This window comes from Cygnus olor, chromosome 2 (genome assembly GCF_009769625.2).
Source record: "Cygnus olor isolate bCygOlo1 chromosome 2, bCygOlo1.pri.v2, whole genome shotgun sequence".
NCBI classification, from domain to species: Eukaryota; Metazoa; Chordata; class Aves; order Anseriformes; family Anatidae; genus Cygnus; species Cygnus olor.
In genome coordinates this window covers 112,978,921-113,005,084 of record NC_049170.1, presented here as the reverse complement: position 1 = coordinate 113,005,084, position 26,164 = coordinate 112,978,921, and the positions used below count along the sequence as shown (strand labels likewise).

At 39.2% G+C, this 26,164-nt stretch overlaps 1 protein-coding gene across 1 annotated transcript in view; it reads left to right on the top strand.

Annotated features, from left to right (window-relative positions):
• The window catches only part of CHST9 (carbohydrate sulfotransferase 9), a 97,498-nt gene that overhangs the window by 68,360 nt on the left and 2,974 nt on the right, over positions 1-26,164 (top strand). Inside the window, exon 3 of the mRNA XM_040550232.1 lies at positions 11,729-11,766. Coding sequence (XP_040406166.1) covers positions 11,729-11,766 — 38 coding nt within the window. The remainder of the gene's footprint in view (positions 1-11,728; positions 11,767-26,164) is intronic.

The window sequence follows — 26,164 nt, the reverse complement described above, 5'->3', positions numbered from 1 at the left end:
AGAAATCTTGTGTGAGAGATTATCAAATACCTTTTTGAAATCCAAATAGACAGTGTGTCTGAGTAGAGAAAAAAAAAAAAAAAGGGCGTCCCATACGATGCAAGCCCTGAAGGAAAATAGCAGGCAGTCAAGAGACTTGTTATTGTTGCTCATCTGAACTGTTCAGTCATTTGTGACAAATATTGGTATTCTGGTGCTGATGGTTCAGTAGCAGCTGAACAGATGAGGACTCTGAGGATGTGGATTTACAGCAGGTTTATGCTGATCCACGTGTGAGCTTCCTGAGAAGGGGACTTCTCCTTGCCCCCTCTGTTATCCCCAGCCACGCATCTCCATCCGTACAGCCCATGTGGCTTTTCTGAGCTGATGTGATTAAAAATCAGCCTATTAAGCAAGATGAGGATTTTTAGCTGAGTTGGGTCTGTGATATGTCTTGACCACACAATGCAAGGGCACTAGTGCTGTCATAATGGAGGAAGAAAAGCACATCACTGTGGCAAAAGCGCTCTCCATTTTTGCCAGGCTTGAAGCAGTTTAGACCAGTCATGAAACCAAACACTAAGAAAAGTTGTGGGTCTGTAGTTTGTCTCAAGGGGTAATTTTACTAAGATCATTTGTATATTGAATACTAGGAGGTGGTTGTGTGATGCTATTTGTTTTTCCTTTTACATCAAAGAACTTGGAATTAATGGAATTGATCCCAGCTTCTATTATTCCAGTGACTGTGACTGTTGTAATTTTTACTATATTGGGCTTAACTTTCAGGCTATGCAGTAGGAACCATACGCGTCTGTATTTTTTTTCTGTGATTCTGTGAGGTAGTTGTGTGTAATCCAAGGGGGTGAAAAGTGTGGGCTGTTGAAAGTATGGACATTACTGATATGTTTGTATGAACAGAAGAAATCTGAAACTCTGAGTTGCTTGCAGATCTGCTATTCCAGAGTTTCCACCTATATACCTAATTAACTATCTATTTAAAAATGCTGCTCACTCCTCAAACTCCCTGCTAGCAACATAAGGACACAAAATTAATTTTTCTGAAGATTTGTTTCTCATTATACCTGCAATACTTGCACTTAGCCTTTATACTGTAAACAATCCCAAGTGTACAAATCACTTTAATTATAGCAAAAGGTCAATATGTTTGTGATGCCCAAAAGTTATTGGGGTGTGTGTGGAATGCTCAGTTATCACATTTTCTTTTTTAGATCCCCTAGAAGATAGGAAATTCAGCCCTGTAAAATTGGGTATTTTACTCTTCACTAAATATTTAAGTAATATCAATTGGAGTGGTTTTAGTCCAATATACTTTCTAATCTGAAGAGAATTTTTCCACATTGCCTTTGTGTTTCTATTCACATTCTTTAATTAGATTTTATAAAAAGAAATGTTCAGTTATATAAAAAGTAATAATAAGCTAAATAGAAATATGCCTTTTTTCCTTAATCTGTGGAAATACAGGAAAACCTTGCCCCTGCAGTTAGCAGTAAGCCAATAATAAGTTAAGTTTTGTTGATAATAAGACACAATATTGACAGAGTTCCCCTGCCAGAAGGAAAGAGAAATGTCTCATCCTGAATGCTCAGTTCAGTAGAAAGTAGTAATTTACATGTGAATAATGGTACCATATTATGAATATGTCACTTAGCACTTGCTGAAGCTTACTTGGTCAGTAATTCACATTGCTGATTCATGTCAGGCACACAGGATTTTTTTTTTAATGCCTGAAAAAGAATACAGTTCACTGGGGAGATGTGAAACATGTAAAAGTGGTGAGCTTTTTCATTCATAAAAATATTTTTTAATTTAATTACTTAGGAATTCTGAAAGAGCTCTTTACACTTTCTCATCCTTGCAGAAGATGCATTAATCTTGCCCTCACTTTGGGTTGCTGTCACTGCTGTCAGTAATAATGCACACCCATGATCTGCAAACCAGGACTGTGTAGACTTGTCTCTTAAAGTAGTCCGTCAGCTATTGTGATTTTAGTTGTAAAATTCTACCTCCCCTTGTTATGCACGTTACATCCTACAGTGACAAATGGGAAGATTACTTAGTTTGTTTTCTGAGGGCTGCTATGTAAATAGTATGCTGCATGGTCACGTTCTTCTCGTAGGTCTCCATAAAACTGCACCTGCACCTTTTATGGATGCAAATTGTACCAAGGTACCAGCTTTTGGGTACGTGCATATGGTCCTTTGCAAGCAGCAGTATTATTTTGGGGAGGCAGAAAATGCGTGTGTGTGCAAAACGTGCAGGTGTGGTTTTAAAGCCCACTTGAGAGTTTCCCTTGTGTGTGTGAAAAAGGTGCGCTCTACCTGAGAACAACTCCTTAGCCTCTCCCTGAGTGATCAAATTGATACAGTGCATCATTCGGGCTGTCGCTATTGGGGTACCTCACAGTTTCTGGGCACTGGATATTACCTTACTGCAGTTATTTTTAGTCTCTGTTTAATTAAAGGAAAACATCTAACCATGTTTTCAGTGACATATGTGAGATCAGTTCTTATAATTATTTCTCCAGCTGAACTCGCTTCATCACCCCTGCCACTTCCCACTTTTGAGCACTGCCAATACCAGAATTGGCACGGCAAGGATGGCACCTAGAGGGAGTCACAGTGGGTATTTCTAAAGTAAGCAAAAGCCTCCTGCCAAAGCAGGGTATGGTGCTGTTTGTAAGGCTTGGAGCATCAAGGTATTTCACCTGCAGGAAAGGAGGTGGTTGCAATCACCTACAGTACATACAGTATATGCTCAGTTGCTACTTGGCTAGATAAAGTTAGTGCTAGGGCATATTACAAGCTTGAGCTGCAGGTTTATCTTTAAACACATTAATCATACAAGGTTTTTGTTTGTTTGTTTTTGGTTTTGGGGTTGTTTGTTTTTTTTTTTTCAAAAGCCAAAATATGGTCTCATGTAGCAGTATTATATCCTTTGCAGACTGGGCTTCAGAGTTGATTTTGGACTTTGGGGGAGGTCATCTCATAAGATTCTGATTAAATAGCTCTCTCATGGGAATTTTGTTTGACTTCTACGCATATATTATTATATAACTTTTTTCCTAGTCCACTATCTTTCCAATACGGAGGATACAGTTTGAATTTTCATGTTTGAAGAACATGTTCAGAGAACATGGCTGAAATGTTTTTATATGTCTATGGAAATTTTCCTGTTGAGGTTTTTTTGTACATCATTATGGGCTCTTCTTTCAAGGAGCTCCTTAAAATATAACCCATCCACTATCTTAAAAAAAAAAAAAAATAAATAAAATAAAATAAAATAAAATAAAATAAAATAAAATAAAACTAAAGCTGCCTCTGAAGAAAGACTGGTATAGCTGTTTAATTTAGCTCTGTACTCCTATGTTAACCTGAGAATCTTACTTCTTTATAACAGTAATAACTGAGCTTGCATGATCTTTTCAAAGGATGGAGAAACTGTGGGAAGAGGGGGTTTTACAGTGCTCTAGTTACCAAGAGTTGACTCAAATTACAATAAAAAAATAAATAGTCTTACTTGGTAATATAACCTTATTTGGTAATATTTCAGTAATGTAGTCACAAATGGCAAATGTTAAAACCGTGTATTCTCTTAATAATTCACATATCAGAAATCAACTACTTTGATTAAACAGTGTTGTCAAACTCTCCAAATCCGTTTGAGAATCAAATCTGCAGCAGTGGTTGAGCTTCCTACTCTCCTCTCTCCCCAACTTCTTATGACTAGCACAAACCTGAACCTGTGTGCATCTTAGATTCATATTATATTCTCAGTCATGGGTGACCTTTAACAAATGGCTTCCTATAACTATAGTTGAATTCAAGCTCTAGAGTTGGTCGTGAAAGGTCATATTCTAGTTATACAAAACGTAGATAAATTTGTACTCCCTGCAGCAACTGTTTGCTGCAGGTTTTTGTTTTGAATCTGACCAATCTAAATGCAGAGCTGTGCATTAGGAAAGGTTATATTTGAGCTTTGTTTCTTTTCACTTTTCTCCTTCTAGTTTTCTCTAACTATAAAATCATCCTGTAGATAATTTTTTAGTTTTCCAGTTGTTAAGGTTCTATTTCAAAGGGCTCCTATTTCACCTTTTCTTTTCCCCCCCTGTTCTTTACTCATGGATTAATTGCAAATTCTCATGCATGTAATCTTCCTTACAAATGTGAGCGCTGTCTTTCTTTAAGTGTCACATTCTCATTGGGGAATATTTTGCTTTGAAATGGAATAATTTCAGTGAAGTTATTTGAGGCCAATGTGCTAAGAGCGTGCCTTAGAGTGGCATATTTAGACCTTAAACAAAGAAACATGGCAGATTCAAACAAGTACAGTTTGTTTATGTAGGCACAACTCAGAATGAGTAGTAAATTGAAAGAATATTTGCTCTCATCACCACTGGTCACTTCCTGGCCTTATGTTGCGTAGACAATTCATCTCCTTTTTGTTTCTGAAATACAGAAACTGTAGACTAAAGCTTCCCATGGAGATTTTGCTGTGGGACTCTACTTTGTAATTAGTGCCAAGAAGCTGGATTTTTCTACCCCTGTTTGGGCTTCCTGCATGCTCATCTTGCATGCCACTGCTTCTGATTCAAACCAAAGAAGCTTTGTAGCTCTGATGTTTGTGGTGCAATGGTCCCAGCAGGTGAGTTAAAAAAAAAAAAAAAAAAAAAGAAAAAAAGGAAAAAAGAAAGAAAAAAAGAGGCTCTGTGTGCATAACCATGTCGAACTTTGTGTGCTGCTTGCCTTTGGTACTGGTGCCTTCATCTTCATATACCATTTCCAGACCATTCTAATTAAGATTGGATGGGCATGGTATGCTTCACAGCTGGACTTTCACTCATTTTCCCTACAAATGAAAGATCATCAGCTGACCTTCTCTAATGTATGCCACACTGGACGTCATGTGTCCTTATGGCTTTGCCTCAAAATAGTTAATCTGACTAAAATTTTCAACTGTGGTTACATTCCTTGTCTGGGTGGGGACAGCCATATGTTCTTAATGTGAACAGAAACCAAGCAGGAACCAAAACCAAATCCAAACTACTGCGAAGTTTTAGCCCTACTGTCAGTGCAATGCAAAGCTTCAGCTGCCTAAGGCTGTAACAGGATATGTTAAAGATATAGCAGTATGTCCATGGCTCTATTTCTGCATGGGGTACATGAGTATGTACAAGCATGCACTAGTTACTCTTCATGGTCTTTTCCTTCATGACAGCTCTTAGGTTGCTGCTCACATAGTAAACGCCAGATAGTTTCCCTTCAGTGGAAAGAAATCAAGGGCAACCATCTCTCATTTAGTACCCACAAAAAAGAGCCTTAATATAGGAAGCTGCAATGGACCAGCTGACAGGTGGAAACAGATTGTTTTGTGTCAAAGCCCAGAAACCTACTTTGTGGAAGATGATCGCATAAGCAATTGAGCTCAACACTGGAGTGTAGTCAGAGAGACATTTTAACAGATGGTGATCGATGCTCTAGACGATCAGTATATAAAGCACTGTACATACCTAGCAATATGAAAGTGGAGTCTGGTGGTCCATCTGATTGAAAAAGCAATGAAAATGAAAAAGCAATGGCCCATGCAGTGTGAGAACTGAGGCGATTTTTACCTGTGATTTGGAACACTGTGATGGAGTTTGAGGAAATGCATCTGCTAAGCCATAATTAACTGATCTTTGCCTGCCTAATTGAAGATGAGTAGGATTCCATGGTTTGCTCCGTTTGGTTCCTTAGGAGAGCAGGAATCTGAAAAACTTGTGAAATAGTTAGATAAAAAAGAAAACATTTCAAAGCAGTTGCATAATGAGCTGTAAAACAAAATTGAAACAAACTATTCTTGTTGCTGGATACAGGATGAATGCCAAATAGGCATTCAAAATAAATATACAATGAAACCGTCCAAAGCATGATATCAATATTGTGTTGATCTTAAAACCAAATATGTTGTCTGGCATGTTTCCATTATCTCAAATCTTCCATCCTTAAAGGAACAAGGTCACAAACCTTTACTTTCCGTTTTCCCAGAAATACAAAGCACAACCAGATAGGAGAAAACTGGTGGACAGGCCTGCCTACCAATTATGTTAGTGGGCATACTGGCAATTCTCTATCATTTAAAAATATTTGTCAGTGCTGTTGAGGGAGAAGGCAGGTAAAACTCCAAATTTTTAATTAACTTATTTTCTAATGTCTCCTTGCCATAAGTACAGATACACAGTGTTAACCAATGCAGAATTTGGCCCAAGAATGTATTTGTATTGCACCCTTCCCTCTTTTCTTATGCACAGAATTAATGAATGAAGGTCCTCAATCCTATTAAAATTAATGTTTCTTTGTCAGACCAGGAACAATTTTTTTCCTTTTTTTTTTTTCCTTTGGGGTTTCTTTTTGTTTTGAATTTGTTAGGTGGAAACTGAATGGTGTATGTTAATCAGCACAAGACTTTTGACTACTGGAGCTTGCGTAAATGTTTAGTTTCCCAGGGTCCTTTGAACCTCCAAGAGAACAGTTTTGCATCCTTATTAGAGACTGACAATTAAAGGTCTGTTTTCGTATCACAAGTAATCATGAAAAATTAGCTGGGGAGACCTTGGAATGCTGTGAGAATTTCAGTGTTTTGAGATGGCCAACTTTCCTTCATTTGCTTCAATCAGTATCAACTTGAGTTTCTTTTTATGTTTCCTACTGCCAGGGCAACTTATGAGTTGGCATTGTGACAGCTGAGAAGGATTATGCAATACCATGAAGATGTGATTAATACATTTTAGGCCACCGTAATCATATTCAGTTGCATAATTATCACAGAGGTGCAAAAAGAAGCAAAACTAGGTTTTGAAGGCAATGCTGTAAGTTTCAGTTTTCCAAATTCCATATTCGGAGGAAAATACGATGTGTATCCGAAGGAACTGCGTAGCTTACAAGTCCTGGAGATTCTGCAGTTAATTTATAGGAAATGTATGTTTTTGTCCTAAATATTATAATCTTTCTATGCCAAGTTACAGGCTTTCTCAGAAGATAATCTGTTAGTGCCACACCTCCTCAGTTAAAACTCTGAAAACTAAATCTGAGTGTTTCTTCTTCAGGCTCTGGCACCATTAGAAATTGCTGCAAAAGTTTGTCAGAAATGAGTGGTTTGGTTTCCTTTCACTGCTCTGGCAGGTTAGGAAACCAGTAATGAAAGTGGCATGGATCATAACCAAATAGGTTGCATATGTGTTTATTTAGGTCTATAAAAATAAAGTAAAATCCAAAGCTGTTAGTGTTTCTGTCACGAACTGGAAAAACAAAATTAAATTGATATTAGAATATCAAATTCTCTCCTCAAAACTGATTTCCTTGTAGTGCTGTTCCCCTCATAGCTAAGTGAATATGGTTGTTTCAGATTATGAATATGACTGTTTCAGGGCAAGGCAGAGGGTTCCCCTCTTGTTTAAAAAATAAATCAGGATTTGATTTTGGGGAAAAAAAAAAAAAAGAAATCCTTTGTTGCTAGGGCTTGTAGCAGTCATGTCACATAAATTGGCAGATCTGTGTATTTAAGGGATTTTACACTAATTAAATGCAGTAGTAGTCTTTTGCCTTTTGAAATGAAACCTTTTTTTCTTTTGCTATATACTTAGGGAACAAACATGCTGTCAAAATTCCTAATGTATCCAACTATTTGAACATAAGAAACAGCATCAAGCTGTTATTTGTTCTGTTGGAGTGTGTTCATATTTCTAATCAATCTTTTGTACCTTTGTTTTTGATGTTAATTATATTTGAGCTGGAAGTAGTTTAACATTAAAAGGAATTACAGCAGATTAATCTGTAAACCTGCACAAATATCACATTCCTTTGTATGGAGGTAAGCAGGGCACAGTGTGCATAATTACGCGTTGTTCCCTGTGTAGGTTGGGTGAGTAAGGCTGAGGAGTTGGTGTTGCAGTTCCTTGTGACAGCATCAATTACGACATGCTCTTGTGTCTTACAGTGGTCAGTTACATTGGAAAATGTACACTGTTCCTTTCAGTAAGGTAATCTTCCATATTATAAGAACAAGTAAGCAAAACATTGAAAAACCCACCTTGCTCTGGAAGCAGGAATTGGTGTACTAATTAGCGGATGGAAATACAGAGAAATCTTTTAAAGAAAGTTTGCTGTAAGGTTCTTTGGTTTTTTTCTAAAACAATACAGCTTGAGGTCAACCCAAGAAAGCCATTTATCTCAATCATCCAAAACCACATAAAGGTAGTGTTTTCCACTTTTTGTGATTGGAGAGACAAAAAAAAAAAAAAAAAATATCACTAAAAATTATTTTGGGAGGTTTGTTTCTCCGCTTCTGGGTTTCAACAAATGTTTTGTCTCAGTTGTACCAGTTTAGCTTCAGTTAGAGTGGCAGGAGAGCAGAGCCTCAGCAAGTAAGAATTCCAGTTGGTACTGGTAAATACATGTCTTCTGATGCAAAACATCAGTGGAGTGTAGTTGTCTATGATGGAGATCGTTTGATATGCTTGCATTGTCAAGGCTGGTCAGATAGCACTACTCAGCTGAGGTAGGAACAGTTTGCCTTGTAACATGTAGGGGGGAAAAAAAGTTTTAGGAGAAATACAGGATAAGAACAACCCATTCATATTGGAGAAGACATCTCTTGGACTACACTGACTACCAGCTGAGCAACTTTCTTATAAATTTCCAGATGGCAGTAAATTCCCCAATTAGTTTGATGTTCATGCATCCATTCATCTTGTACGAGCTGCTGTCTCACTGCAGTGGCTCAGGAAAAGCTGTTGTAAATTTTGAATTTAGTGTTGAAGGTCTATGGGTAATGAAACATCTGGCAATGCTCAGGAATTATGTGAATGTCATGAGCCTAATGCAGGTGTTACCTCTGGGACTGACTGGCCTGTTCTGACAGTTCTGGTTTAATTGGTGTCCCATTGCCTCGTGTCCTTTGAATTTGGACCTTTCTCTCTAATGGAGCCAGAGAATGATGACAGTCACGACAAGTGATCACAAAGCACCTGAACAGAAACATCCTTCTCAAAATTATGGGTGGCTTAAGAAAAACACAGATTAGTGACTAGCCATTCTAAAAGTCATTCTAAAATAAAAATAAAATACAAAGCAGGACAGACAAAATTTTGGTTATTTCAATGACAAAGCCTTCTACTGCCCTACTGTTAATTGACAGCTGAAAGCTTGAACACCTTTCAGTGCTATAGGTGTTACTAAGTTGTGCCTTTAAACATATATATATATATATATATATATATATATATATTTTAAGCTGAATTCTGGAGGGACATTTTTATTTAATAGTTGCTGTTAATGAAAGAATGTCCATTTTAAACTTAATGATGATCTATTACAGTGAGGAAGGGGGAAATAAAAGGCTATTCTATTCATGCTAAGGAAAATGAAGGTGTTGTTTCATGCATTCGTGTTTTTTTCCACTTTTTTGTAGCTTTTCACCTTAAAACAAAAGTACAGTACACATCAGGACTTCACAGACTTCCTGAAATAATGGTGCCAATGTATTTGCACCCTAATTTGTAACATCTCTGTTATTACAGATCTTGGCCTCTTCTGAGCATAACTGCCGACTACACCAGATTCATGTAGTTTCGTGATGAGGACAAGGATCATCTAGTGAATAAATGGAGAACACAGTAGTCAATTTGCTGTTGACCTTGAATTTGATCTCCTTCTTGTCCTTAACAGCCTAGTCAATCTCTGTCCTATTTAACCCATGTCATCATTACCGGTATATCATGCAGGCACTTTGGCAACTGCCTTCTCCTAGATACTGTTGTATTTAAATTGACAAAAAATAATAATAAATAAAGAGAACTAAGAATGAACAAAGAGAGAGCTACACAAATTCATCTTCACTTTTTCCTTAGCCATGTCAGAAGTAGCCAGACAGGTCTTTCCCAGTCTTTGTGTCCATTTTTATATTTGCTTGAGGTAGAAACCACAAGTTTGATTGATAATGCAATTTGCATCTTGACGCATCACTGGCAATACAATGGCATGAAAGGCTACTCTCACGGAGCGCACTTTTCCCTCTGGGCTGACTTTAGAAACTCATTGATGTCACTTCCTTCCTCAGTCAGCAAGTGAATTTTCACTAATTCTCAAGACCAGCTGTCCATGCTGTCAACAGAAAGTTATTAAAATTCCTTTAAAGTGAATCAAAATAGCCTAAAAACAAATGTACTGGGAAACAGGAAAGCATCAGTATTCAAAGTCCACAAACCTTTGAGCAAAATAGTGTTGATCTAACCAGAGATTTCAAACACTGTGCTTTCCTAGCAACTTGTATATGATTACAGAATGCTAAAAACACATATTCCTTTAATCTTCTATTACCAACAATCTATTTGGTTAAAAATTAGTTACATAATAAAATTCCATTAATTCCAAAGATGATCTCAGTGAACAAGGGAATACATTTTGAAAATTCTCCTCTAAATTATATGGGGTTTTTGTGATATTTTTTTTTGAGGCATTTTTTTTTTTTTATTTAGCAAATGAAAACACAACAGAAGCAGGCAGGAAATAATTATCATAAAAGACAATCTTATAATATAGCCTGAAGTAATTTTCTTTATCTAAATTATCTATAATGCTTTCCTTGAAAATAGGAGAATTCTCAGCAACCAGTAGGGAAGAACATTTTCCTTTAATTATTAGTGTGTTCTAACATTTAAAATATTTTCATCTAATTTTAAAACTTCTATCTTGTGCCACACACATCAATGCAAAGAAACTCAGTTGAAATGGAGCATCATTTCTAGTGCTGAAGGAGGCAGCCATCCGTGCTAGGCAGAAACAGGCTGCTCTGACAGTTAATAGTGATACTGACAGGTTATAAACAGTATCCTATCATTATTGCTTAAAAAACACTGTGGGTACATGTAGCCTAGCTGGATAGGTCAGTGCGAAATTCCTGATTTTCCCCGATACATGTGGATAGTCTCCAGTAGCAAAGGGAGGGTAATTGATACCAGCTGCCCTTTTGACAGATAGTGCATGGGAATGGTAAATGAGGCAAAATTACTGTCCCGTTTGATCTAAAAGGAAAGAAGAGGTTTGAGATGTCACTGCTGTGAGGGTCCCAGATGGCTCTAGGAAAGCAATGTCCTTTCTAGGCTTTGATCATGTCTTCAGGAGTACGCTCAAGGACGCTGCAGAAGAAGGCCAGGATGAGGGAGCGAGACCGTAACTCAACTCATCACTTTGGGGATATTATCAGGATAGAATTTCTCCCTTGAGCCAGCTGGCGCCTACCCTCAGTCATGACACAGGCACGTAATTTTATCTCAGGTTAACAGCAGAAGCTGCTTTTCTCCTCTGATGCTCAAATCCTAAGCTGGATGCTACCAGTCTCTCAGGCACGTATACGTGCAGCAGTACATCTCACAACATTAATTAAGAGCTTTGTAGAACGTATTTGAAATTCGTTGCCTTCATTTTGTATGTTGCGATTCCTTGTGGGGTACCAGATTAGTAAGACTGGATACCTATCTCAATCTTATTTTTATGTATTTTGCTTAAGAGGAGCTTGTTTTTTTCCTATTCCTTTGGATTTCTGTTTATAAGTTTCAAATCATTTGTTCGTGTTAAACACTATTTCTTAATTACGTTTGATTTTTTTTGTTCCTGACTTTACAGTGATTGTTGTGTATGTACATTATCATATTCATTAAAATATGTACAAACTAATTATTTTCTTTCTCTTTCAGCATCTGAAGAAAAATTGCAACAACAGATAACTAATCAGGTATTTTCACACTTCCATTTTTTGTTATTTAATTTTTCATGTAGAGGAACTGTAGAAATTACAAAGAGGAGAACTTCACAGGACAGGCTAATATTAACTATACAGGTACGTTAAGGGCCACAGATCAGATAATTTCCTGGCTCTGCAGATGTGTCAAATTCACATGAGTAGCCATATTGTTTGAGAGATTTATTTCTAAGTCACTTAAAAAGCAGTCATTAGAATGTTTATATTCCAGCAATTTCCCTCCATTAACTATTCTTCCTTCCAAGCCTTAAGCTGATGCATGGCGTCATACCTCGCCGTTATCTGTGAACTGACCACCTAGATGGGGACTGGCTACCTAAGGCAGCTGTGCACAGTCTGAGTCCAACAGCATTCCCCTGTGATGGCACAGCATTGCATGGATGTCACTGTCACTTTCAGTGCCTTGAGCTGGCACCACTCCTGACCAAGTCAGGCCCTGAAGGTCTGGAAGGTCACAGGAAGCCTGGTCCTGAGATATCAAATAGTAACCATTGCTTTGTTCCATCAGAGCTGTTCCCGTTACCTTGAGTAATTGATGGGTAAACATATTTAGCCCTGAATTTAGCATTCCATCAAGCAAAGAAATATATATATATTTTCTAAATAAATGTAAAAATGTTCTGAAACTTACTGGAAGTTTTGTGCTTTGGCTGAAAGTTTATATCCTAAAACAAGCCTAATTAACTTTTATAAACTAAATTACATTTGAAAATTATCCTGAAATGTCTTGCAAAAACACTTTTGGGAGTCATTATTGGCCAGAAGGGGGGGCAGTTGTATTTTTAAAACAGCTTGAGGCTACGTTGATGGGGATGGCTGACTGGAGATCTAATTCTGCACGTTTTCCCTGTGACAGAACCAGCTCAGTGGAGGGCATTGCCCTTCACTAAGGAAGGGTGTACTGTGATAAAAAGGACATTTATCATAGTTGCAAAAGGTGTATTTGGTACCATGCTTTATGTACCTGGTCTGGCTCTTTTCCTGCATGCCATTGCCTTCTCCTCGAACTGCTCACAAACTCTCTCTCTCTACAGTTAGCTTAAGAACATGTTTTCCAGTAAAATTTCATTGCTTTCATATGTGAAGGGTGTACCCAAATAAAGCTGTGAAAAGTGGATTTGGGGATGAATGGTAGACACTCATTTTTAAATGGATACTAGTGAAGCTGATGATGCCCAATTCTGAACTAACTTCCTTTGAGCCTCCAATAAAATGGAAGAGTGTTTTAAATTAGAAATCAATTTTATTTTCAAGTCCACAACTTAGGATGCCATTGCAGAGGCACTGCATGTATGATTTGAAGTAATATTACTTCAATAAATAGATTTAAACAGAAGTTGATCCTAATGGAGGACCTCCCCTGGAAGGATTCTGTTTATTCCCAATACGGAACCAGAAATTTTATATGCAGGATAAGATATTTACCCCTGTAAAATCCAGTAGCTTTCTTTAAGTCAGTGCAACAGCTCTGAGTTAAACTGGCTGCCAGAATTTTAGTGAGGGAGAAGAGGTTCTGCAGAAGATGGATGATGTTACAACTTGACAGGAACAGTAGTGCGAAGGGGCAAAGAACAGGAAATGTCTTGTTGAGAGGTGACTGAAACAGGGAAGGGATGGGGAAAGGATAAAGCTGCTTGTCCTACTGATCTCCTGCTATGTAAACCCCTTACTGTTGGTGGGGATGTGGGACCTCTGGCATCTTAAAGACCGCTGTCTCTTTGTGGTTCTTAGCTCCTTTTAAAGTCTAAGCAAAGTTTTGTGAAATATAACATAGATATATTACCACAGTAGTATATGCTTCCAAAACCCCTAGTCTACAATTACCACTTTTACTGTCTCTTGTTCGCTTTGATCATGAGGCGTTTGCTATTTTTCCTTGAGCACCCTTATGTGGTTTGTGTATATGAGCATGCATGTTTGTTTAACAGCAGCGGTCAGCTACCACTCTGCCTGAACCAGGTCATCCAGGCTTTTCAATACCTGTTTTTAGCTACCCTTGCAACTTCAGGGTAAATGCTGGCACTGATCTACAGCCTGATTAGCTGTAGCATAACTACTGCTAAGGGAAATGCAAGGAAACAAGAACAGACCTTGTGCTTCTAACTGTGTAACTGTCTTGGCTAAGAAAACATTACAAACTGCCAGTCAAAATGTGTCTGAAGGCAATCCTTTATGTTTCATCCTTGCCACTCAGATGGATCTGTGTTGTGGTCTTAATACATACTCCTACATGCGGTTTTGCCCAGTGCTTCCCAGAAGCTCTGAAGGACTATCAAGAATATGCATACTTGCATTTTGAATCTGAATGTGTTTGCATGGTTGCGAGTTAAAATCCCTTCTGTGTTTGTCTCTTTTGCAGTGAGGTTGCTAATAGGTTCAGGAGGCTGGTGGGAATGCTCCGCAATATGTCCCATTGTTTTCCTCCCTGGGGAGCTCTCTCAAAGCAAGCTCTCTTGCAGTGGCATCTCCTTCTCTTAGTCTTTGAGCATCTCTGTCAGGGAGGATTTCCTTTTCTGCACATCGGGATGGGGAGACATAGTAACACAGAAAGGGCTTTAATGAAGCAATGTACCTGCTCAAGCTAGGTGTGAACCAGGAGTACCTGTACATCTGCTAAGTGAAAAGGTGAAAGAAAAGTCAAACAGACCTCTGTTAAATGACAGTGTAAGATTGTTGCACAGATCTTGTTGGGGAATGACCTCTGCTTCCTTCAAGTATCCATGTGGTGTAAAAAACTTAAGCCAAGATGAGCAAAAAACTCCACAGTTCAGTCCAAATTCGTTTATTTTCCTTGTGCAGTGCTGTGGTCTATGTCAATACTCTCCCCTACCCCCTTCATCCTCTTACACAATCTAGCTAACAAAAGTTCAGTCTGTGTAAGCTGGCTTCTACATGCTGGTATTTTGAGGTTGTCTAATAGGTATGTCCCCCTTGCTCCTGTTTTCCCATTTTGGGGTCATATTCCTCACTGTTACTTCATTCCCACAAAATTTAGAGTTTGAAAATCTTCAAGAAAACTGATGCATTTAGCCCACCAAACAAGTGGAACACTTCCATATGCTTCATAGAATCACATAATGGTTGAGGTTGGAAGGTGCCTCTGGAGATCATCTAGTCCAACCCCTATAATTCAAAGCAGGATCAGCAAGAGCAGGTTGCCCAGGACCATGTCCAGTTGGGTTTTGAGTATGTCCAAGAACGGAGACTCTGTAGCCTCTCTGGGAACCTCTTTCAGTGTTCAGTACCCTCAGAGGAAAAGTGTTATCTTATATTTAAATGGAGTTTCCTGTGTTTTGGTTACTGCCTGCTGCCTTGCGTCCTGTCACTGCGCACCACAGAGAGGAGCCTGGCTCTATCTTCTTTACTCCCCCTAGCAGGTAGTAAGTGATAAGTTATCTTACCACACAGTGGTAAGATGCCCCTGAACCTTCTTTTCTCCAGACTGAGTAGACCAGCTCTCTCAGCCACTCCTTATAGGTCAGATGTTTCAATTCCTTAAATATCTTTGTTACCCCTTACTGGACTCATTCCAGTATGTCTCTTTTATGCTGGGGAGCACAGAGCTGGACACAGCACTCCAGATGTCTCACCAGGACTGAACAAAGTGGAAGAATCACCTCTCCCAGTCCGCTAGCAATGCTTTGCCTAATGTTGCCCATGATGCTGTTGACCTTTGCCATGAAGGCACATCCATGACCAGGACCCCCAGGGCCTTTTCTGAAGCTGCTTCCCAGCTGGCCATCTCCCGGCTTGAACTGGGGCATGGCGTTGTGTTTCCCCAAGAGGTGCACTTTGTATTTCCCTCTGTTGAATTCCATGAGGTTCTAGTTTATCCCTTTCTCAAGTCTGTCAAGGTCCCTCTGAACAGCAGCACAACCTTCTGGTGATATCTGATAGGAAAATCAGACAGGAAGAATTGTTCAGGTTTGCCCTGCACATAATGTATTCTTTCTTCCAAGCTGATCAGGGCCGCTCCTGATACCATTCTTAGTGCTCTTCAAGTTCAGATAACACAATATCCCTTCACTTATGAAATAATACATAGCATTGAGATGGTGAATCTCAGAAACATGAGGGAGGACATACTATTCAAACAAGAACAACAGACACTTTTATTTGAGAACCTTTTCAGTATGCTTTTGGAAGAAACCTTGCTTGGGCTCTATACACAGGAATATAAATGCAATGTGTGAAGATAAAAATATCCTCAATTTTGTGGAGAGTGATTCTTGTGATAAAAGCAAGGATTAGAGAATGCAACAGGCTAAGACTAAGGTTGGACACTGAGCACAGGTAATGAAGAAGTGACATGAGGTTTGAGCAGTGAAAGTCGGAAAGGGCTGGGAAGTTGAGTTGCAATCCTGACTGACTCTGAGTTTTCTCTCTGTCCCTTCTCACTCTGTAAAATGGCAAGGTTTTTTAATGTTAATCAGAAATTAGGAATTACAGTTTTCACATGGGGTAGGCAATTATTATCTTTCCTTGTTTTGCAGACATTGAAAAAATAAAGTGCGAAGGTCAAAGGACTTTCTCAAAGTTACAAAACCAAACACTGTGGTTCTGGCCCATGCACCTGCCCTTAACCATAGCACGGTCTTTTCTATTCATTCCTCTGCTTCAAAGAGGGACAGTGGTTGAACTAGTTAGTGTTTGGATGGTGCACTGATCATCTGTAACACTAATGGCATGCATACCAAGAGGACTGCTAGACTAAAAAACTTCCACAGAGTTTTTTCTCTTACCTGTGATAAACATGAGCTAGTCTCCTCCTGTGAAAATAGGATGTTACATTCCAGTTAGTATGAAGGAGCATGCAGCAGATAATTCCCTTTGTAAATTCACAGCCTATTTATTCCATGGTAATTCATGAATGTAATCAATTCTCAAGTATTATTTTTTTTTTTGTAAAATTGAACACATAAATTTATTTAAAAGTATTATGAATGTAGGCAAACACAAATTTGAGATATTTGCCAACCTAGAGTGTAATATACATTCATATTTATTTTTTATTTACCAATAAAGTCATCTAATTTGAATGAAATGCTAATTGTGATTGAGGGGAAAATACTTTGAGACCTCTAGAGATCTTACTGTCTCTTCCAAAGCAATTTGGGGGAAATTGAATTCTTCATGCCTGAATATACATTAATATTCTTCTTAACCTAGTTTCATTTGAAACTTTTCATACTATTTCTAAAAGAGCAAGATGTTTTGTTTATTCTGGAAGATAAGTGTGTTTATCTGCAGACAAGATGGAAACTGATTCAGTTTACCAGCAAAAAGTCCCTATGGATCTTACCACAGCCACTAATGTGAGAAATATTGCCATGTATGCAGAGGCACAACATTACATTACAGGCCTCTCTTCTCAAAAGGGATTTTTGTGGTGGTGGTGGGTTTTTTGTCTTTTTTTTTTTTTTTGGGGGGGGGAATACCTTTATTTATTCATCTTCATCTTCGTTTTCACATGTCTCTGGATGTAAATGCTGTTGGTACCCTGAGGAGACCTGTCCAGTCACACTGCCAGGTCATCTCCTTGTTAGTCCTCCTGTGATAATGTTTGATGCCAAGGCCAATTTTATCCAATTTCAACATGATTACAAAAGGAGGTCAGCAGTGTGAAGGGGGCTGGCTGGTCAGAGGGGAAATTTTGTCCTTGCTGGGGGGAAATGCTGGGTCACATCCCACATCCCCCAGGAAAACTGGGTCACATCCCAGTTCTGTATCCATTTCAAGAGAGGGCAAAGGGTTGGCCAGCAAGGAGTGCAGGTGGTGAGCCACCACATTTATGTTGACCACTGCCAGCGGTTGGATACAGGCAAGAACTGGAAGTGCTGTCATGGGAGAGGATAGGGAAATATGACTGAAACCCCTACAAAACTAGGCCAACACTTGTCTTGCTGCCTGTAGAATGGCTTGTTGAACAGCTTGTTTGTAGCCTAATGTCTGTAGATGAAGTAATTCCTTTAAGTAATTGGTGGAAAGGATTTGGTACCCAACTCAAAGCCTTTTGGGTTTACAATCACGTTGTTTCACAATATAGCACATGCTCTTTGCCTCATTTTTATCTGTTGTGGTTTAGCCCGGCTGGCAGTCAAACACCACACAGCCGTTCGCTCACCCTCCCCCCTCCCTCTCCAGGATGGGGGAGAGAGACGGGAAAGTGAAGTCTGTGAGTTGAGATAAAGACAGTTTATTAAGACAGGGAAAAGAATAACAACAACAATAATAATAATAATAGTATTAATAGTAATAATGTGTACGAAATAAGTGATGCACAATGCAATTGCTCACCACCCGTTGACCGATGCCCAGCCTATCCCCGAGCAGCCGGCCCCCCCCCCTCCACCCCAGCTAGCCACCCCTATATATTGTTCAGCATGACGTCAGATGGTATGGAATACCCCTTTGGCCAGTTTGGGTCAGCTGTCCTGGGTCTGTCCCCTCCCAGCTCCTGCTGCATCCCTAGCCTGCTCGCTAGCAGGACAGAGAGAGGCTGAAAAGTCCTTGGCTTGGTGTAAGCACTGCTCTACAACAAGTAAAACATCAGCATGTTATCAGCGCTCTTCTCATTCTAATCCAAAACATAGCACCCTGCCAGCTACTAGGAGGAAAATTAACTCTGTCCTAACTGAAACCAGGACATTATCCCAGGTATCTTAACGGGCATCCAGACTCCACATTTGCCTACTCAGAACAAACATCTAAGCATCTATTTAAGTAGCTATTATCTTCACTGTAGTTCATGGGGGCAGGTTAGGAAGGAAACTGAAGTACTGAAATTCAACCCAAGTCCAGGTCTGTGATAACCTCTGCTCATTCATCATCTCGCAGTGGAGGCAGCTGAGCCTTCGTTCCTCTGCGGGTGCAGATGTGCCACAGTGTTGGCAAGACTAAACCCACCTTGTCACTTCTTTTCTTGGTGTGGTGGGAACCCACAAATGGCCATCTTGCTGGGAAAGCTCACACCTGCCAGATTAGGCTGCATAAGGCACAGGTATGCTGGGAGATCTTAAAATGGCACTGGGATATCTGTGAAAACTGAGTCAGTCCCTGAGATAAGGAAGTCCATGGTTGATTTTCTTCCTCTGCCACAGGAGATTCAAGACTACAGCTTCTGCTGCCTCTAAAATCTGTGTTGTATCCTGCAGAAGTAAACGAGGGAGAGAGGCTCACCCACCTTACAGCATTCCCTGGAGCCAGGGTTTCAGTCCAAGCTTGCAGACCTGGCAGATCTCCGGAGTTAATGCCCAGCAGTTAGATCACTCTCTGGGTGAATAGATGGTGAATCTCCTCATGGGGATGGTGCCAAAGGGAACCAGGTTTTCCTGGTGCAGGGTGGGTGCTGGTCAACAAGTGCCATAAAAAGATGTTGGTGTCTAACCTCTGGTGTCAGTCCTCTTCTTTAGGGAGGAAAATTAGGGAGGAAAATAGATGTTGTTTCAAATGTGAAGTGTACTTAAGAATGCCTGTCTGGCTTTAAATAATTATTTATTTTCCTCTTCATAAAATGACTGTGTATGTGACTTACCACATACTTGGAAATAACGATTTTGAGAATTGCATGTCAACAAAAGAAACTGTATAGATTATTTGATTTGCTTCTGTGCTTTAAGTTATGAGAAAGTAGGCACACTAACATTATTTAATGAACTCAAATAAGAGACAATACGTAATATTTTGAGAGTACCTGTCATTTTCAGATTTAAACTTCCTACATGCAAATAGTAAGCCTACCAGTCAGTGGAACACAAGAGTCTTTTATCTAATGTTCTTTTTCATAAAACAAGTATAATCTTAGTTTGAGTCCATTGTGAATTTCAGGTTATTTAAGCTGCTTTATTATGACATTGTTCTGTACAGAAATCAGTGAGAGCTGAGTGAAGATTTCTGGTTACTGACTGAAGTGGCTGACATAGGTTCTATTAAGAGTCTACACAGGAGGAGGACTGAGCTCAGAAATAAATAATGATGGAACACACTGGGCTACCTATTCCCAAAATGAGTGTGACTGCACAGGAATGAGGCAGGGCTAAAGATGAGCAAGGTTACATGGTCTGTGATCTGAAATTTGCCTTTTACTAGCAGACCATTTTAGCTAAACATCTAGAGACAAACAGTCTGTGTAAACTGGATGCAGTCTCTGCCCAACCACAAGCTGTCTGGGCTGTAATGTCATGTTTCTGTGCTTGCTTACAATTCTGTAAAGTTACACTGGGAAGAACCAGCCCCATGAAACTGTTGTCAGAAAGTCATAGTAGTAGCATCAACATTGCACTATACAGAGGCCAATTTATCACAACTATGGATCAACCTTGACAGTGGTTTCTTAATTAGTAACAAGGGTGAGTGCTTATTTTTGTCTTCAATACTTGGTTGCAGCTGTCTTGGTGAATCTTTAATCTGTCACACAAACTTACATGGCTGTGTTAGTTTCTGATAACCATGGCATTTTAATTGGGACTTTTTTGTTTTTATTAACTGTGCCTTGATCTTTCTTATCCATCCCATTTTGAGCATGTTTTGGAGAACCCACATGTTTTGACTGTGAGGGTGGAAACAGGAGGGAATTAATTCCAGATTTGAACAAGAATTGGCAAGTAAAATTAGAGATTAATTTCCTTCATCCAAGCTGCTGACCATATGAATCAGCTTGCTGGAGTGGCTGGTGCAGACTGTCTTGCCTCATTAGCATGGGTGACGTACTTTCTGTACTTGGATACAGGAGGCACAGAGAGGAGGGGAGCCCAATGCAAAGCCTTCAGTAGTGTATCTGTGAGGGTCCTGGGCACAGACAAATGGTTTCCTCCTGTTCCCTTACTAAATGGGGACAGGGCTAGTACTGTGGTCTTGATAATATTGCTGTTCATCTTATAATGTTGGGCCTCTCCACTTTCCCAATGACCCGTGGGTATGAGTTGTTCTCCAAAACCAGCTCTGGTCTGGTGGTGTTCTTTAAGTTTTTTCCACACCACCTCATTCCCTGACACCAGGCCACACCACATTAAAAATAAATAAATAAAAAATATTACCCTCTTCCCTTTTCTTCCTCACTCACTTTGTCTGTGCCCTTGCCACAACTCTGAGTCACCCTGCAGTGAGATGCCTAGCTTTCTGCTAATGGATTCAAAAAAAAAAAGTCACCGATTCAAAAAACTGTTTTGAAAAGCAGCTCCCAAAATGGCTGGTATCTGTTAATTAAAGCTTAACTGCAGTATTTCTTACTATGATAAGCTGTTCTTATTTGTATCTGGCTTAGTGTTCACAAGTACCTCCTTTAAACCTAATTGTGTTTCAACTACAAAATACAAAGTTTGCTTCTTCACTAGTCTCTGCAGGAAGCTGATCACCTCATGTACTCATTTCTCTTTTCTCCTTTCCCCAAAACTCATTCAGTAATCTTAGAGGTGATTGGTACAAGTATGTATGTTTTAGGGATATATATATAACATAGGAAAACGTTCTGTCTATTAAAGTTTTGCCTGTCAGGCTTGTGTCTGATGGCTCCACATAAGAAATATTCCTAGAACTTAATCCAGATGAAACATTAAGCTTGCTGCTATTTTGTGACCTTTTGAGAACTTCAGGGGCAGAAAGAACTATGAAAGTTCAAAGCACAATTGTTTCATTCTTCTTCTTCCCTAATGGAACTGTGTATAAACCACAAGGTGACATTATGCATCTCTGACAGAAGGACTTCCACTGAACTTTCAATGTTCACAAGGAATACATATATCACCTGTGGTTCGTGAGGAATGCAGCAGTGATGATTTGCCTGGAATAAATTAGATAAGCCATAAATTCATTACTTCGCTGGGAGAGGAGTTACTGGTGCCTGTCTCTGGAGTTGCTGTTCTAAGCACAAGTGATGAATCAAGAGGTTTATCTGCACTGTGCAGAAGGCAAAGCATCTCAGCATTTCATGTCACTTGTGGCCAGCCTGGGTAGTTTCTCCAGTGGGAGCTCCTGTAGGGTTTTTCTTAACTCAGCAGTGTTAAACTGTGCAGCTTCCATGTTATGAGAAAGTTGTGGGCATATTTACTGGTTAGGTGGGGTAGCACTGCAGCAGAGGAGTCTGGCCATTATGAATTATGCTTTGTAAATGCTCTTCTAACACAAAGAAGTTAAGGATATTCCATTCTTTTGGCAGGCTTAAGAAAACTTGCACGTTCATGTATAAGTATAGTTCTACAAGTTTTTACACTTAAAGTGAGGTATTAACAGCTGCAGGCTTCACTGGCATGCTGGAGATGGAGTCATGCAAAATTTTCCTCATATTTCAACTACATAACAATTCTGAATCATCTACCACAATCATGGACCTCTAGTGAAGAAATCCTCCTAACTGTACCCAATTATGTGGAAAACTTGATATTTTAAGCAATAAAAAAACCTATATGTTACCTTTTCAAGACTCACGCCTACCTACAATCTGAGTAAGAGGATATTTCTTTTAAAGTCCTTCAGTATTGAAGCAGCCTGCATCTAAAGACCTAAGTTTAGAGACTGATCTTCCTGTGCTCCCTGATCAGTAAAGAGTCAGAGAATTAATCAAAAAATGAGCCATGTCTCTCTTTCTGTGTCCGTTTTCTACAGAGGGATCCTAAAGAAACAAGTAAGGGTCTGAAATTAGGTTGTCATTGTAGTATAATCCCCACGTAAGAGGCACCATAAAGATATAAACAGTGAAATAAAATGTTTAATGCTCTCAGTCCATGCTGAACTTTGACACTGCCTGAGCATATCTAGTACCAAAGGACTGGGATGTAAGCAGAGATGTGGTAAATACTCCAAGCATGTACTTAATACTCTTTTCGTCTCATCTTCATAACTACTCATCATCATAAGTATGTACTGCAGAACCCCTGCCTGGGGTTGATCAGAAAACACAAATGCTCTGTCCTTCTAAACAATTGCTTTTCATAAATTTCATCAGGGAAAAAAATAAATAAATGAAATAAAAAATCTTATAACCTGCTTTTGTCTTAAGGAATGGAGATTTTATCATCTTGGAATATGTATGTGTTTGCAGAGCACCCATATTAGCTGTGCAGTATAATACTGCCGAGAGAGTCCTGAGGACACTCAAAGCCGCAGCAACCAAGTGCAAACCACAGTGGAAAGCAAAGTACAGTGTGCTCCCAGGTGATATGTGCCATTGCTCCTGAGAAACATCTTAAAGGACTATTTTAGCAAGCATGTGTTAGGACAGAAGAGATATTTGCTAGATGTTGAGAACCCATACATTACGAATGCCCACAATGTAGGTATTTAGTAGCACAGAAAAGCACAATAGAATAGACCATTTCTTTCCTCCTTTATTCTCTGTCCTATGTTTTTTATTGGGCTCACTTAATTTTATAATTCTTCTTAGTAAAAATGAAGATCCAGCAGTAAAATGTTTAGGAAACAGCACTGTCTGCACTGTAGGCCATTAAATCTTGGTAAATCAACTCTGGGATACCATCCTTTACAATACATCTTTTTTTTTTTTTTTTGGGGGGGGGGGGGAGTGGCAGGATACTCTGGTTGCAAACTGTCTAGATGAGATCCCACCAGTGCATTGTAAAACTACCACAAAGCATAATTGGGTGAGTCTTAATCATTCTTGGCAGCAGTCAGTCTCTTCTAACCCAGTAGCTTGTGAAGGTATTAAAGAAAAGGACAGCTTCAACATGTGTAGAAGAAGGTATAGGTATTGGCTAGTAATTTCTACAGTGAGAAAAAATTCTTGCGTGGATGGGGGAGGAGCAGGGAATCTCCAGCAATAAAAGTGGCAGAAGAAATCCATGAACTCATTAATGACCTCAGAAATGCCTTTTGTTTCAGCTGGATTGTCTGCCAGTAGCCAAATGCTAAACTAACACTGTGTTAAATACCTTTTTTCTTTGTATTTAAACTCATTTTTAAATCTCTCTTCTGATCCTGTCTAGCTAAAAGGAGACAGGGATTATATGCATACTCTTCTAAATTAGACTCTTGGCCATTTCTTAACTTTCTTTCAAATGTGTTAATGCAAATGAAGAACAAGGCACTCCGCATAATTACTGGCAAGGGTGCAACACTTCACTGGCTTTTAATTCTTGGATGAAATGTGCACAGCCTGCTGCACAGGTTGTCAGCATGTCTCAAGGACAGACTTGCTTCTATCCAAGGTGACCATGGAGTTTTTCTCCTATGCTAGGCAGCTAGTTCCCAAACATAGCTGCTCCTTAGAAAGGCATGAATGGCCATCCCTGTGTTTGGACACTTGTCTGAAAGAGTTTGGTAGGACTATTTGCATGGGAATGTCTGGATCCAGAGTTAGTAACTGCTACAGGATTATCTGCTTGCTGCCCGTTGTTGGTGTATGTTCAGGCATGTTCCAAAATGATGGTGCTCAGCAGCTCATGGACTGAACTGTTAGGAATGTAGGTATAATGGCCACATGTTGTGTTTTTGTTTGTTTGTTTTTGTTTTGCTGTTGTTGTTGCTTATTTGGATTTTAATTGTTATTGGTTTTGCAAGTTTCTAGTCTTCCCACTCCTGATTACAAAAAAAAACAGTCACCATATCATGGAGACGTTCAGACCTTTAAGGTGTCAAAAAATGTGAAAAATCATTGGCACCAAGAGGAAGCCAAAGAAGACACCTAGTTTTGAGTAAGGCTAGTATCATAAAACATTAAAGTCCTTTCACAGCATGTGCCTTTCAGCTCTCTCACCCACATAAGAGCAGTAGCAGTTAAATATGCCAGACTGCTAGGCAATTTTGTTTGAGAAATATGGCACTACTTATTCAACAATTAGTTAAACAGTTAGTTTCTCAAGAAAACTTTCTAGTTAAATGTCTCTGATCAAATGCAAAGCCTGATTCATCCCTTCATTATTCTTACCTTCATTAGCTACTAATGTCATTACGTAGGCTGGTGTATAGGCAGGTTTGGTAATTTTTATTTATTCATTTATTTAGTTGGAAAGCTACTGTGACAATGTGACAGCCATTTATGCCTTTGAAAATTATCACTATCTGTTCCCGTTCTTAGAAGCAGCAAGTTACAGCCAGCATTTACTGCAAGCACACTATCCCTTGTGGATCTTATAATAACATTTATTAGCCATTACTGTTTTATTCACTACGGGATATGTATCTCAATGAGAAGGGGAAGTGGAGAGCGGAAGCAACTAATAGTATTTTACATATTTAGATAATTTTTTTGTCCTCAGAACTTCCCTTGTCATTGTTTTTCCCCTAGGTCTTTTTTTTTTTTCCTTCTGTTTGGGGCTTTTTTTTTTCTTTTTTTTTTTTTTCCTGATAGATTTCTTCTTTTGCCTCATCTTGCTTGGAGGGAACCCCTTTCAAGTGACTCCCACTGTGCATATGTCCTTCCTTTAGGGTGTTACCTGAGATTTCTCTGAATAGTTCTGCCCATCCTTCTCTGAAGTCTTTTAATCCCATGAAAAATCTTCCACTAGTGGTTCCTACAGCTGCAGTCACGGTTTCTGAGACTGAAATGCAGTCCTCTTCTGGTATCTCCTCCAGTTATCCTCTGAGGTTGGTCCTGCATCCCAGGTGGACTGTCTGAAATGGAATAAAATCAAGACCACACACCTTTCAGTCTTTCCTCTTTCATGCTCTCCTGGTGGAACGAAGGCATCTTCCACTGGTTCAGGATGGCAGACTGAATTCAGGAAGTGTATGGCTCTGAAGCGCATGGCTCATTTTTGAAGCTTTAAATAGAAATTCAGATGGTTAAGCATCTTTTCCCCAAAATATCTCCTGAAGTTGCCATTAACTGTGATGCTAAAATTACCATTAGACTCATGGGCATCTCCTGTTTTACTACTAGCACTACCTTCTGTTATTATACACTGACCATTCTTCTGAATTCTTTCCATCGTAAAGCAGAAGGGATAAATCTCCAGGCACACGTGTTTCTTCTGTTTAAAAGAATGAAATATTAGAAAACAAAACTAAAAATTAGATGATATTAGAAAAACAGACCAGGCCAAGTTGAAAGAATTCAATTATCCTTTTGCAGCTCTCATAACAGCAACATACACACTCTCTTAGATGTATTAGTGCTGCATGGCTGTCCTCTTTTATTTGCTTTCACCAATGCAAAAATCATTTTACTCAGTTCAATGAAAGCAAAAACCTGATAGTCAGTGGTTTTTGGCAGTACTGAATGGCCTGATCCCCTGGGTTTGTTTTTGTCATTGGAAATTACTACACAGCAAGATAGGCTAACTTTTCTTGGAACTGCTTGTTTTTCTGTAGGCTTTATTTCAGACTGGAATTCAAGTTGTGTTCTCTGCATTACCATTTTTTACATTATTCCTCTAAATTGTTAACAGCCTTATTTATTTGAGTCAGCCTATGAACTTTC